This window comes from Ornithodoros turicata, chromosome 8 (assembly GCF_037126465.1).
Source record: "Ornithodoros turicata isolate Travis chromosome 8, ASM3712646v1, whole genome shotgun sequence".
Lineage (NCBI taxonomy): Eukaryota > Metazoa > Arthropoda > Arachnida > Ixodida > Argasidae > Ornithodoros > Ornithodoros turicata.
The window spans coordinates 16,881,016-16,895,776 of record NC_088208.1 but is presented as its reverse complement, the minus strand read 5'-3'; the positions used below and the strand labels follow the sequence as shown (position 1 = coordinate 16,895,776).

The following is a 14,761-nucleotide window of genomic DNA, read 5'->3' as shown; positions in this document are numbered from 1 at the left end:
AAGTGGACGGCTTAGCGTCAACGCCGAGATGGGTGGAAAACAAGAAGAAAAAAGAAAGATGTGCTGCTGGAGACGCTGACCCATAAAGAAAAGGAATGTAAATGATCTCAATTAATTAAGATGGATTTACTAGGAGCACGACAAATTTTAGGCAGTACAGAACGCGTGTAGGCCTTCCGACCGTTCCGATCTACGAGAGTGTCATAGTTAAAAGCATCAATTTCAAGTAAGCGTAACTCAGATATCTATGCGTTGTCTGTGTTGTAATCGACAATCAACCTAGTGATCTTAAAACTGGCACGTACAAACACGAAAACCGGAAATTGTGCCAACTTTTGATTTCTGACGCATACCGTCCATGTAGTGAGGAGAGATCCGTTTTCTCTGCTTTGGTAGGAACTTTGCGGGGCCATATGGTTTGTATTTTCGGGTTTGTGTTTGAGAGGTGTACTGAAGGGGTAAACGATTATTCCCGCAGCTGTGGAGGAATGTTGTTGGCTGTCCGTTGTTCCTGAACTAGCGGAAATGTCCCAAGAAATTCTTCACAGAGGTAAGCACTCTGACTTCAATTTCCGCTCTGACAACCACTCTGACAAGGAGTTTTGTTAATACTGTCGAGTTTTTGAATGATTGAAAATCCTGAAAGAAGTAGAAAAAACAAAAACAAATGAAAAGTGCTCGAATGGTGTAGGTGCTGAAAACCAGTGGATAACTCGGGAGTGCCTCCTTTAAATATGCAACAAAATAAGAAAAACTGAGGACATGTGTGTTTGTATAGCCTTGATTGTGAGTGTTTTTTTTTAATTTTTTTATTCCAGCATAAGTTTGCTTTTGTGTATTTCACTTCATCGGCACGAATGTCATTAAGTGGGAATGGATTAAGGAAACAACATGTCACTCCAGGCATTGGTTCCGTTTCCTCCCACTTACTACTTTTTTTATCTCGGAGGAAAAATCCGCAAACACATTTTCCTGAGTTTGGTGATCGCAACAACAACAAAAGCACGCATGAGGTCAGATCTAGAGGTGTGTAATGGCCTTGGACAGTACCAGACGGATTCCTGATCCTATCATCCGTAGTACATATGTAAACGTGCCTCGTGGCGTCCTCAGTGCTTCATTTCGCATGCGCGCTGTACTTTTTGCTGCATTGCTCCATTTGCAGTGCTGAATGTTTGGCAGCTCCATTTCCGTAGTACCGCGAGAGTTCTCGCAAGGTCACTTCCGGTGGTGTTGCCGTGGGGGGTTCGTGTGTCCAACCCCATAACCGAAAAAAAAAAAAAAAAAAAAAAAAACTGGTACCTTTGGTAGTGCATTTGAGAGAGGGAAAACGAGGGGCATATCTTTCTGGCTTCGGTTCTGGTCACCACGGGGCTCCCACATCTGGTACACTCCGCGCACCAAAGCTTGTGACAATGGGCCCAGCTTCTCGGCTACGCTGTTCAGATTCAGATTTTTTATCATTACAGTTGTGCCTCGTTAATATGGACACTTTCGACCTAAATCGTCCATAAAGCGAATCGCCCTTATTATCGAATACCAAGGAAGTAACAAAAACAATGCTGCAGGTTTATTGAAAAAAACATTCCTGAATTTGTGCCTGTTTGAAGCAGTGTCTGGAAAAGTTACTTTGAAAAGTAACTGGTTATAGTTACAATGAACCGAGCCAAAAAGTAGTTAAGTTTATAGCTACAGTTACATCGCGAAACTAGTAACTAGTTAAGTTACAGTTACTATAGTTACAATTATAAATTACAGTTACTTTTAGAAAATTTAGTAATGAAGATGACGTATCAAGTTTTATCGCGGAGTTACTTTTATTACACATATTATCTGTACATAATGCACTTAAGGAGCAGCTGCTGCTCGAAGTTCCCGTCACTCTTAATTGCGAAAATAACCTGGCCCACGCTGAAAAGCCGCTCAACTGGGGCGCTGGAGGGAATGCCGGTGTTATATCTTAACGAATCTTCGTCTTATAATTGGGAGATCATTCTGGGCAGCTCGGGTTCTGCGGCTGCCTTCTTTCCATCTCTCGAATGTCTCGGCCTCCTGTACAGTTCTTCTTTGTCCCGTCCTGATTTTCGTTGTTTCTTTCGCGTGTAGAAACTCAAGGCGGTCATATGACACATGCTTCTTTTCCGTGGCAGCCTAGGCTGTGCCACATTTATATTCTTCAAAGATGGCAGTCCTTATTGTTTTGACAATGAGGTACTACAGCATAACCGCAGAGGCGGTCAAAAGGTCGTTAGAAAGAGAAAAAGGAAAAGAGAAGACAAATGAAGTGTCATGCGAGGTGGCTCCGAAATGAAAAATCTGCGATTTCGAAAAGCAGTTACTAGTTACTGTAACTAGTTGCCCATAAAAGTACCTAGGTACAGTTAAAAGTTACATTTCCCGTAGCGGTCACTAGTTATAGCCAATAGTTACATATTTTGTAACTAGTTACTTGTATCTAAATTACTTCCCGAGACTGGCTTGAAGGTATAATTTGCTGCACGTTAGCAAAATGTCGGCAACACGTGAAGCCTTCCGCTCGTTGTCCTCAAAGAATTGAAGAGCCGTTTGTGGTCCCGCTTGAGCCATAGCAGACGTGACCGTTGGTTCGGTGTTGCTGAAGTCGTCGACGCCAGAGCCTGACAGCTTACCTTGACAACGGTACCGCCTCTGTTCTCGTAATCTGCCGAACGACTGCACTACGAATGCAACAACTCGGGGAAAAGAGGCGCTGACGCCAGGAATCGAACCTGGGTCTTCTGATTTCCGGTCAGATACGCTGCCACTACACATACGAAATCTATTTTCGCATCAAATTTCCATCTGACCGGAAATCAGAAGACCCAGGTTCGATTCCTGGCGTCAGCGCCTCTTTTCCCTGAGTTGTTGCATTCGTTGATTTCCGGGCGTACGAGGCTTACTTGTTTGTGTCGTCCCTAAGTGTGGTCTGCCTCGGCCAAACCTCGTCGTTGACTGCACTACGTTTAACTAAAAGCGCAACTTCTTGCACGAGGGTCAATCTCATGTCGGCGTGTTCGGCGTGAGCTTTTGCTTGATTTTTAATCTTGTTTCTACATGACCATACTGCTTACAAAAAATTGCAATGAAACTTAAGACAAAATGGCTATCGGACTTCAAAGTTTGGGGGTAGGCTAAACCCCGTCTTCTATTTTTACGATGCGATCGAAATGTGTAACGTTTGTTAGACTAAATCTGTAGTAGGTCGTGGTTGTAATACTCTTAGAGTAGAGATTAATTTGGTGATACTTCCACATCTCATAGAGGAACGATATCGCGGGAGAGTAGAGTGCAACACACGTAGATCGAAATCCCATTTTTATTTATTTATTTATGTAAATACCTCAAAGAGCCCTTAGGGCGATACAAGAGGGGGATACGTACAATATATGCAACATTAGTACATAAAACAGCACAAACACTGCACAAAATAGTTAAGGTAATAACAAAATTCACACACATACAAGAGATGAAATAATGCTTTCTCACTAAACGTGTAGATATGATGCCAAGTTTCTACGGAAAGTTTGATGGTTAGGCGAGGTGACTAAGGACTGAGGAAGGTCATTCCAATCGTCAATCGTATGTGGAAAAAAAGAATACAAAAAGTGGGAAGTGTGACAAGTGATTGGTTCAACCTTACATGGGTGGTCTAATCGGCCTGTGGTCTAATCGGCCCATAAGTGTGGTACGACTCCGAAGACGCGAACTTCGGCCAGTGGCGTATCTTCAACCCCCCTCCCTCGATTGTGTTTTTCCTCAGAGTGGACCCAGCTTCAACCAGCACCACGTTCAGCCGGCGACGGCATGGAATCTTTGGACCACCAGGGGACCATCCCCAGCCGCCTTGGCGCCACCAGCTGTCACACCACTGCCAATGACATTGGCAGCAGTTTCGACCTCCCCAGGCCGACGAAACGGCGCGAACCCAAGTTTGTCCCGTACGAGCCGTACAAGGCCGCGGTGGCCCCCATCTTGCCGACTCGGACGCTTTCGACGGCGGAGAAGAAACTCGCCACAAAGTTGGCCACGCTGGAGATTCCGTTCCCGCTGCAGGCCGAAGTAAGAAAAAAGAAAGGCAACGGCGACGCCTGCCCCGTGATTTCGGTGGTGAGGGAGGTGCCGGAGGGCATGGTGGGAAAAGACGACGGCGGTGAAGACTGGCAAGGTCGCCTCGGCCTCGTGGAGAAGAGGGTGGAAGCGCTCCAGAAGGAGAAAGAGGACGTGGAAAATCAGCTGAGAGTGCAACTGCAGGTGAGCGTAGTATTGACTCGTATAGTTAATGCATAGAGCTGGTTCAACCCGATTCTTCCCCGAATTTGCGCCCCAAATTAAAGTTTGCCTCTTAGGGGTGAAACCCGATTTTTACCCGGCAAATTGACCCCACTGGGACGTCTGTAAGAACGCACACTAACTTGTTTGGCAGCAGATTCAGTTACAGCACCATTTGTACCAAACCAGTACAGTTAGTTTGAGTAACTGAGCCAAATTTCTCCTCAAATTTACCATACGGGAAGTTTTTCCATCCCAATTTGCATGTATTTAGAGCACGTCTATTTACCGTAATTTCACGCGTATAAGCCGCACCGCAGATAAGCCGCAGGACTCGTTTTTAGACACATTTTGAAAATGTTTTTGCAGATAAGCCGCACTCGCAGATAAGCCGCGGGTAATACGACGCGACTGCTTTGTGCGCTAAACCAGTGATGCACATACAAAATCAACAGAGACGCTCAACGCTTGTCAGCGCCGTACTCCTTGCCAGCTGCCCTGTTCCCGTACTTGTCCGCGAAGTCGACGACTTTAAGTTTGAAGCCGTTGTCGTGGTTGTGCCTCAGCGTTGGAGCCATGCCTCACCTCTAACTGCCGTGCCCGTGTCCACGAATGCTGCTGCTCTCGTCAAATGAGAACTGACGCTTAGCTGACCACGTTTTATCCCGATGACGGGTGTGTGAACCCTTCCTGTGGGTCTGCCGACAAAGGAGGCCGTGGGGAAGGCCATAAACCCTGTCCACTTTCCGGTGTCGGCATGATGTATAACAAAGGAGGTCAGTTCTAGTGTTCTACTAAGATCGGATTGTGCCCTTGTTGCGTGTTTTTCGTGGATTCACGGGTTAGTCCACTCGAATGTGTAGTGGACCCGCCCTTGTTCGGTATTGTTCGTGCACTGGCAGGGCGGGCCTGTTTCGAAAACCATGAGGCACTGTAAGCCCTTTCGTTTAACCCAAGGTATGGGGAAAGTACCAGGGAAAAATAGTCACCAGATAAGCTGCACCCACGGATAAGCCGCAGAGCGTCCGCGAAAAAAATAAATCGCGCATAAGCCGCGGCTAATACGCGTGAAAATACGGTACCCACTTTAACCCCACCCCCCCTCGAATTTAGAAAAAAATATTTCCCGAAAACTTCATGCTCTATTAATGCACTGGTGCATCATTTAACTCGCCCTTAACTTGGGTGGCCAAATGCTGGTAAGTAGAACCTCTCTGTGAAGTTGGTCAGACCACAAAAAAAAAAAGCTTCACTGTAGCAGTAGTTCTCGGTTTAGATTTCAACACATCGGGACTTCTGGTTCACTTTTCTATGCCCATATCTTCACTATATAGAGGTTGTACTTCTTTTCTTGCATATTTTAGTAGCACTGAATTACATGTCAGCAGCATGGCTGACAATGTACAGCTTGGGACAAAAGTTTACGGAACACTGGAGCGTCGTATTCCTCCGTTGGAGAGACACCCCAGAAGCGATCGGTTAGGTTCCGGTTCAGCTCCAAGATGGCGCTAGCAATTACCATTCAGTTCCGGGTCAGTTCCAGCTAAAAATTCCGGTTAATTCCGGGTTTCGGTTCCGGTTCCGTTCGATGCTCTGGTGCTAATTATGTGAGTGAGCGCAGTGTCTTGTATTGCATTACACAAACATTATAACTACATGGATCACTAGAGCCTGTGTAGACGGAAAAGTACTGTTATAGTTCAAGTATCTATTTGGGTCAGCAGAACAAGGAGGCTTGAATGCATAATTTATGAGCCACAGCACTGTGCAGCTGTGTGCAGTGTGCAGCACAGCAGTGTGCAGCTGTGTGTAGGATGTGTCGCGCTACTTTATTTTTGCTTAACTGATATGTACAGACTGGATCCTTGCGTGCTTACTGAAGCTGATTAAACTGTGAAGCTAATTAAACGGAAATTGAGATGAGTGGATGAAACACTTGTCTACTTTCAGAATTGGGGAAATCGATTGATTAGCGGGACAAAGCGGGGTAGTTGGAACACGTTCATGGTTTTCTAATACGCAGCATAGAAGACACGGACACAATTGGTTATGAACAAGATATGCATAATTGATTGATCTGGAATCAATCAATCAATTATGATCAATTATGATCTCATGAGGTCTATTATGAGGTCTATCAATTATGATCTGGATCATAATTGATAGACCTGGAAATTGATTGATCATTGATTTCACTGTGCACTCTAAAGGGACTGTAAAGTGAAATACAACCACCATGATTTTATGAATAAAATAGCCAGTAGCAAAATAGTAAAATTGTTGTAAAATAGCCACCTTGTAGAACTCTGTTTCGTGACGACACGCACACACACAAACAAGCCATTACGTCTCAGCTCTTCATACTTTGCACATTAATGAATTTCTATGATTGACAGCTCCACGATCTCTGCATTCACAGACGTCTACATTCGTCTACAGACGTCTGCATTCACAGGCGTCAATTTGGGACGCCCCAGATTAACGGGCAGGTACCACGTGATAGGGAAGTACTAAGTGATGCGTTTGAGACAAATTACTTATTGTTATTAAACCTGTTTAAACGAACTAGGGAAACTCTCGAGGCATTTCAGTTTAAAGGCTTGTAATGTTGTAACCAGCATGGACATCGGCGCCGTCTGTTGGCCTCTCTGTTCTTGCACGGAAACCGTGACGACAACACCACTCAGCAGGAAAATCTTGTGACATGAAATGTGAAGTAAACAACACCTCCAGGGCAACCACAGACATAATTGCTCTACACTAGGCTAGCTGCACAGTTTTTGCACCTATGGTGTCCTCAGGATACCTGCCCTGAACCTGAACCTGAACCTGAACCTTTGCATATCATCGCATCATTCTTTACCCCAGTGTGATTGGTGGGACACTTATACAGTGTAGTGGCTGCATAGTCACCAGAAATCTAGCATGACTAGCAGCACCACTGATTCCGTACACGAGAGTTCTACTTACGTGCTGCTGCAACATTTACTCTGCAGGTGAACAGTGAGCTTAAGAAGCTCCTCGTTGCATCATTGGGAGAAGATGTGCAAGCTAGGGTGCAGTTCCTCAGTGAGGACAAAGCTAAACTTGCTGACGACATTAGCTTCTATTCAGCAAAACTCGAAGAAGGAATGGAAGAGCTGGACCGCCTCTCTATTCAGTGTGATGTCTGGCGGACAAAGTTCCTTGCAAGCAGGTACAGTAATTCGAGTAAACGGGTTAACATTCGTGAAAGTCACACTTTTTATGTGAACAGACGCCGATCAGGTGCCGATCTTTAGTGGATCACTGTTCCCGTCTGACCCTTCGTACTGATTTTTTGTTAAACTTGCTTGTGTGGCACATCGGTTAGGTTTCACTAGATGCGAAATATAGAGCCAGATATAAAGGAGGTGTCAGATATCCAAAATTTTAGGCACTAATAAAATATTTGTCATCTTTCAAGTAGCTGTCAATGAGGGATTTTTTTCTTAAAAGTTTGATTTCATTCATCGATTTCACATTCGTGGCTTTCGTATAAACTGAATACCTTCGAATATTCGAGCTTTCCGCGCTCGTGACGTCAGTCTCGCGCAAGCTCATCAAGCTCTTCCGCAAACGATTTCTCGACGGCTTCTCGCCAGTCCCGCAGGATGTGCGTTGTCCAGATCCGCGCATGGGAACGAGCCTCCACTAGCGAAACCCACGCAATAGATGGCTGAAAATTTATGTGAGAAATCCATATAGAGCGCATCGGTGCATGAATAAAACTTGTACGATACAGAACACAAAACTCTGCAACAGCGGGTTGCGTGCTTGTGTGCAATCGGTATCGGTTGTCGGCTTAATTTCGCCATTGGTTATTGTGCATGGGTTTGTGTTGTGATCACGTAAGTCACCTCTCTTCATCTGATTGAGATGCTCAGATGCTGCTCCTAAACAACGTATCACTTTCAATGCCCATGACATGCCAGCCGAAGGCTGGATGTGCATTATGCGTAGAGCCTGAAGTTTTAGGGTTTTACCCGATTCTTCCCCGAATTCGCACCCCGAATTGAAGGTTGCCTCTTTAGGGTGAAACCCGATTTTTACCCGGCAAATTGCCCTCACTGGGATGTCTGTAGGAATGCACTAACTTACTTGTTTGGCAGAAAAATGCAGTTACATCACCGTTTGTACCAAACCGCTACAGTTAGTTTGAGTAACTGAGCCACATTTCTCCCCAAATTTAGCGTACTGGAAGGTTTTTTCACCCGAATTTGCATGAATATAGTGCACATGTTTATTTACCTGATTTTTACACCCCAAATGTAGGAAAAAATATTTCCCGAAAACTTCAGGCTCTAATTATGCAACATGTGAACATCCAGACTGCCAGTTGGTGAAGGCGCCGCACGGGGGGATCACCTGACACTCAAATAGCCGGTGACGGGATGGTTGCTTGAAGTCATTATTCAATTCGATATTCGAAGTCAAATATTTGCAATATTCGTATTCAATTCATATCTGACGTTTTTACTATTTGCACAACCCTTTTCTAACTTATTTCGAAGGTATGGGTTCCGTTAGCTATGGGTTCTGATGGAGTGTTGAAAGGTTCTTTGGAAGTGTCCACCAGAGTCAAGTGCAAGGTTTACAGTTCTTTTCATGTCTCATTTTGGCAGCTTGGTGATTGACGAACTGGCCAATTGGAAATCAAGGTTAACCCATCAATGTGAGGACTTCCAGGAATCCCTGCAGTGGCTCACAAACGAACACCAGCATCTAGAAACAAACGTCCTTACCACTTACAGGTACGTGCCAATCATTGAGGCATACTTGAAACTGCAAAGAGACGAATGCATGTGTACCCAGGCTTTTCGTCTGCTGTTGGGCAGGTGCCCTGCAGCCACCCTGGACAGGTTTGCTTTATGGGTTGTGCTGCACAAAGGGAGTCTTAGTCATGTGTGTACAGGTTTGCTTTATGACTTGCACTGTACAAAGGGAGTCTTAGTCATGTGTGTACAGGTTTGCTTTATGACTTCCACTGTACAAAGGGAGTCTTAGTCATGTGTGTACAGGTTTGCTTTATGACTTCCACTGTACAAAGGGAGTCTTAGTCATGTGTGTACAGGTTTGCTTTATGACTTGCACTGTACAAAGGGAGTCTTAGTCATGTGTGTACAGGTTTGCTTTATGACTTGCACTGTACAAAGGGAGTCTTAGTCATGTGTGTACAGGTTTGCTTTATGACTTCCACTGTACAAAGGGAGTCTTAGTCATGTGTGTACAGGTTTGCTTTATGACTTCCACTGTACAAAGGGAGTCTTAGTCATGTGTGTACAGGTTTGCTTTATGACTTCCACTGTACAAAGGGAGTCTTAGTCATGTGTGTACAGGTTTGCTTTATGACTTCCACTGTACAAAGGGAGTTCTGGTTCATGTGTGTATGTGCAAAAATGTCATGCATGACCACTCGCTGTAGACTGCACGTACGTGTCGGTGGCATTTTCAAGAACATGCACTAACGCACGTGAAAGAGCAACGCACTTTCATTTCTGTCTGTCCCACTACTCGCTTTATCACGTGACACGCTGCTGTAGGTGAATCACTGCTGTGCTGGGAATGGCAGATAGCAGATGCAGAGGGCGAGAAGCCTTTGCTTTAAGGGCTCATTTTCGAGGTACAAAAAACCTCTCATTATATGTGGTCAAATACACGTTGTACATATACATATTTTTATTCACGATGCAGTAATCTTCGCGAATCGCATTTGAGAAGTTATTCTCGAACATTTAATTTCGCGATTCCAAGTGTACTTCCTTCAGTGGGATCAATGTAAAGCTGCGTTCAGGAGTGGATTTTTCGCGATTTTTTAGCGGTCGCAAAATTTGCGAAAATTCATACATCGCATATCAAAATACATTTACAGCAAATGAATTGAAGTGCAACAGCCCCACTGCTCCACAGACGACATACGCAAGTACTGAAAGCCGAAAGAATTCTGTTGTTTCAGGAAGCCATGGAAATGAAATGGTTTGCAAGCATGTCAGTAAACCTTCAACATATCTATCAGGGAAAAATTGAGAGGTTTCCATTGATTGGTACAATGTAAAGAAGAGAACCCGTGAAAAAAGATCAACATGAAATACGTGAAAGAAAGGAGGGGGAAAAGAGGACGCAGATAAGAGTGGTTCTTCGTCTTTTATATTCTCGGCGCTGGGAATTTCACAGTTTTCAGATGCACTGGCAACCTGTCCAGATTTCAAATATGCTCGCATGCTCAAACACGTCCACTGTTCCCAGAATTCTCATGAAGCTTCAAGGCACGTTGCTCTCAGACGTCCACAACGACAACTCCGCAAAAATCTCGACTGGTACAACTTCACCAGACAACACTCAGCCCAGGGACCTGCTCCAAATTGCTGCTGCCACTCAGCAAATGGCTCGTGCGCTCTACCACAGGGTGCACGGAGGAAGCAATCTAAAATTGCCAGCGTGCCCACACGTCACCAAGACGCCTGCAGAGAGGTTTGCGTGTCGAGCGGAACAGGCTTTTGAGGTAATGAGGTCTCTCGTGTTGCCATTCATCAATCAATCAATAAATGGATCAATTAATGAACAAATCAATGAACGAACGAATGAATGAGTCAATGAACGAATGAATCAATTAATGAATGAACGAACGAATGAATGAGTCTATGAACGAATGAATCAATTAATGAACGAACAATCGATCGAATGAACAAACGAGCTTGTTTGTTTGTTTGTTAATGTGTCAGAAAGAATGTGCAAGTTGCACTTGAATGAACATGGAGAAGCGTAGAAGTCTGAAAGGCACGGGGTCAAGGCATGCTATTTCTTATGTGCAGAAGTTGAGCAGGGTTTGTGAAATGTGGAATGGTTGAATAATTTGTAGAATTGGTAAAAGCTTCTGGATGATGCAGGATGTAAAGTCCAATTTAGACTTTACTACTCTGAGTATAGAGTAATGTCGGACCGGCACTTGCCACTATTTACTTTTTTTTGTGACAACAATTTTTTTTTAAACGATCACCGTCGGCAACATATCACAATGCATATAAAAAAAAGTTCACCTCATATACCCGTTTATTGCCCCTGTAACCCAATTTTGCAGCTCCGGAAATAACTACCGATTTCTACACCCCGATTTTTGAAAAACATAAAACCCACAGTATACGTGCGTGACGGAATGCTCCTCCAGAATACTGTACCATCCCTCGGTTCCCACTCTTTCTTCGCGCAGGACCTGAAGTCATCATTTGCAGCTTCATCCACGATTGAAGACACCCTATCATCCAGCATCATGTCGAAGAAGTGTCACATCAACGGCAAACCGTTGCACGATTATTCTGTCATAGCCTGTTGCCGTCACTGTTCGGGGCACAAGCTCGAAATTGTTTGACGACAGTTTCGCCCTCCAGGTTGTAATTTTTATTGTCTCTATGACGGTTGCGATAATACAATAGTAATTTATAGTTTTTTATACCCTACACATTGTAGTGCATCTCGCGTGGCTGATATTTATTGTGATTTCGCGATTATTAGTGGAGATGATTGATTTTATGCTGAGATATCTACGTTTGCTGCTGGAGCCAATTACATCGTTTTACTGTGTTTCGAAGTTATCCTTCAACAGAGGCAAAATTAATGCTTCATTAGTTGCAGTGCTGTGACAAAAACAGCACTGAAAAATGATAACAATTACGCAGCCTAATTGTAAACATGTTTACGTGAAGAAGTAACGTACCTTCTGCAGACAACTTTATCGATAGCTCTTCGGACATATTTGGTAATTTAAGGAGCAGCTGAGTTTTGTACCTTGTATATTTTTTTTTATTTTTTTTAATTGTGCATATATTTTGTGTTGTGATCTGCATGGTCGTATCGCAAAAGCGAGGTGTTGCATAATTACCTCACACGGCGTATCACCTTGATGTTAACACATGTTGATGTCCCCTTTAGGGAGACAAGCACTGGTTACATGCTGGTGAGTGGGATGCATAAATTGTCATAGTCTGAAACTCGTACAATACAGGTTTCAGTTTCCATAACTTTCACTTACCCCTTGTTACAACTTCTCTCTTTGGTAAGCCATACACTCTTAAAAATGAACTTCACCACATAGCACGCTCCAAGCCAACCATCATCTCGAGTGACATCGTTCTCTCACATGATTTGTGGAAAACGGGGGGCGTACGCCATTTTGTGACAATTAACATTTCTGCATAAGTGTCACAAAAAGGCGTACGCCTCCCGTTTTCAATAAATCAAGGAAGGGAACGATATCACCCGGGACTTTGGTTGGCTAGGAACGTGCTATGTGGTGAAGTTCATTTTTGAGAGTGTAGTATGGGTCACATAAGCATGTGTGTAGGTATCTTGTTGACATTGCTCAAAGTACATGAACAACACACAATAGATTCGCATTGTAGTGTTCAAAACATTTTACATCTGGTTAAGACGTTTGTACGAAGCGTCAGTACTACACGGGGCCAAGAGCGGTCGCATCTAAGGACGGTACGCCAACAATAGTATGTACGGTAAGGTGTACAGCGTATGTTATAACGAGATGCGTATACAGCTTGATGCGTGTGAAATTTTACGCTGTCCGTACCATGACCTACTAGATTATAGCAACCATGTCATAATCGGGAACCCCTATGAGGAGCCCGCCCGCACAATCCGCTAGGGGAGCTACGCATCGGCCCGCGAGATCTACATCATGATTGGACAATGGAACTTTGAATTTTGAACGCAGAAGCGTTTTTTTTTGTCGTCTGCTACGACTACCGTAGCAGACGACAGCAACTGCTCCTATGAAGACGCATAGAATGGTGTCGATAATCAACTTCAGAAAGAAGCATCTCTCTTGGGACATCCACCGCTTGTGCAAAAATACTAAGGTAAACTGAAGTACAAAGTGTTGCAGAAATTGAGGAAGCAATAACCGGGCCGATGAGTAGCGCCACCACTAGCTTCCAAATGCGGTGCTGGGAAGGGGTGCCTATCGCATGGTCGTTATAATTAGGGCCTGACTTTTTCGGGTTTTATTTTTGGCCAAATTCGGGGGGTAAATATCGGGTGATATTTTTCATTTGAAAATTCGGGTGTATTCGGGTTAAATCCCGTTACGGCATATTCTGTCGTCAGGAATTCGGGTGTATTCGGGTGATTTTTTTTTTTTGTTTAATAAAAATTTGTCTTAACATGGAACTAATGTTATCAAACTTTATTTTAATGCACGCTTATGAGTGTGCCACGCGACCCGGATGTTTTCGGGTAGATTCGGGTTAAACCGGAATTTTACAGATTTCGTTCGGGGGGTAAATATCGGGCGGATACGGGTTTAACCCTAAAAAGTCAGGCCCTAATCATGATTGGACAATGGAACTTCGAATTTTGAACGCGCAGAAGCGGATGTGCGACTACCGTAGCAGACGACAGCAACTGCTCCTATGAAGACGCATAGAATGGTGTCGATAGTCAACTTCAGAAAGAAGCATCTCTCTTGGGACATCCACCGCTTGTGCAAAAATACTAAGGTAAACTGAAGTACAAAGTATTGTAGAAATTGAGGAAGCAATAACCGGGCCGATGAGTAGCGCCACCACTAGCTTCCAAATGCGGTGCTGGGAAGGGGTGCCTATGACATGGTCGTTATAATCTAGTAGGTCGTGGTCCGAACACAGGTTCCGTGCTTCAACTATTTCTTAAGAAACTTCATTAAAAAAGCAGAATTATCTGTTATTTGTGATGTTACAAGAGGAGCACTCAAATAACACAAGATAATGAGAGATTATCAGAAACAAATTTGATCACACAACAGTTATGTAAGAGGCAGTGCAGTGGAAGGTTGCACGGATAGAAACATGTGCCAGGTTTGAAATCCCAACTCCCTCCCCTGTTTGATATCTAAATTGTTGACGCTATTGTAGTATACTTTTCATATCATACCTACCTTGTAATCGTCGCCATTTCACAACGTAAGACCTTCAGTTGTCTGACCATCTTGGAGGCTGAGTTACTGAATAGGGGTGTACTCACGTTACGTTACGTTACTTGTAGGGGAGGGGGCGCCACTGTTGCTTGTGGATTTGCTGCCATGATGCGGGTTCAGGCCTTCACCTTCATTATATTCACCGTTCATGCTGTGCTTCTAAGTTACTGTCAGTCGTGTTTCCAGGTGTGGGGTGGTTTGAGTGTACAAACCCACCCCTCCCCTCTTTGGGAGGGGGAAATGAGGGTGAAATCCTCCTCTCCCATGTAAAATCCCCATAGAACTCCTGCTGAGATATTTTTTGGCTATGCCACTGGTCCTTGTATTATGTGGATATTACGTATACTTGGGGCCCTGTGTTTCAGGGAAAAACCTGTTTTTACCCGTCGATTTGATTTGCATCGTCGGCACTTACGGTAAAACCCAAAGACTACCTTGGCGAAGTACAAATTCCGCCACCAATACCAGCACTAGAGGATGCTATTTTCCGCATCT

At 44.2% G+C, this 14,761-nt stretch overlaps 1 protein-coding gene across 1 annotated transcript; it reads left to right on the top strand.

The window, feature by feature from the left end:
* Positions 1–22: 22 nt before the first annotated feature.
* LOC135366549 (golgin-45-like) lies at positions 23–11,752 on the top strand. Its single transcript, XM_064599290.1, has 7 exons — positions 23–97; positions 479–550; positions 3,779–4,269; positions 7,284–7,483; positions 8,931–9,059; positions 10,552–10,807; positions 11,513–11,752. The coding sequence occupies exons 2-7, from the start codon at positions 526–528 to the stop codon at positions 11,669–11,671; spliced, it is 1,260 nt and encodes a 419-aa protein (XP_064455360.1). The 5' UTR covers positions 23–97; positions 479–525; the 3' UTR covers positions 11,672–11,752.
* The last annotated feature ends 3,009 nt before the right edge of the window (positions 11,753–14,761 follow it).

Coding starts and splice junctions, on each gene's coding strand:
- LOC135366549 (XM_064599290.1), top strand. CDS start 526: ATGTCCCAAGAAATTCTTCACAGAG. Junction 7,484..8,930: donor ACAAAGTTCCTTGCAAGCAG/GTACAGTAATTC, acceptor TCATTTTGGCAG/CTTGGTGATTGACGAACTGG. Junction 10,808..11,512: donor GAGCGGAACAGGCTTTTGAG/GTAATGAGGTCT, acceptor TTCTTCGCGCAG/GACCTGAAGTCATCATTTGC.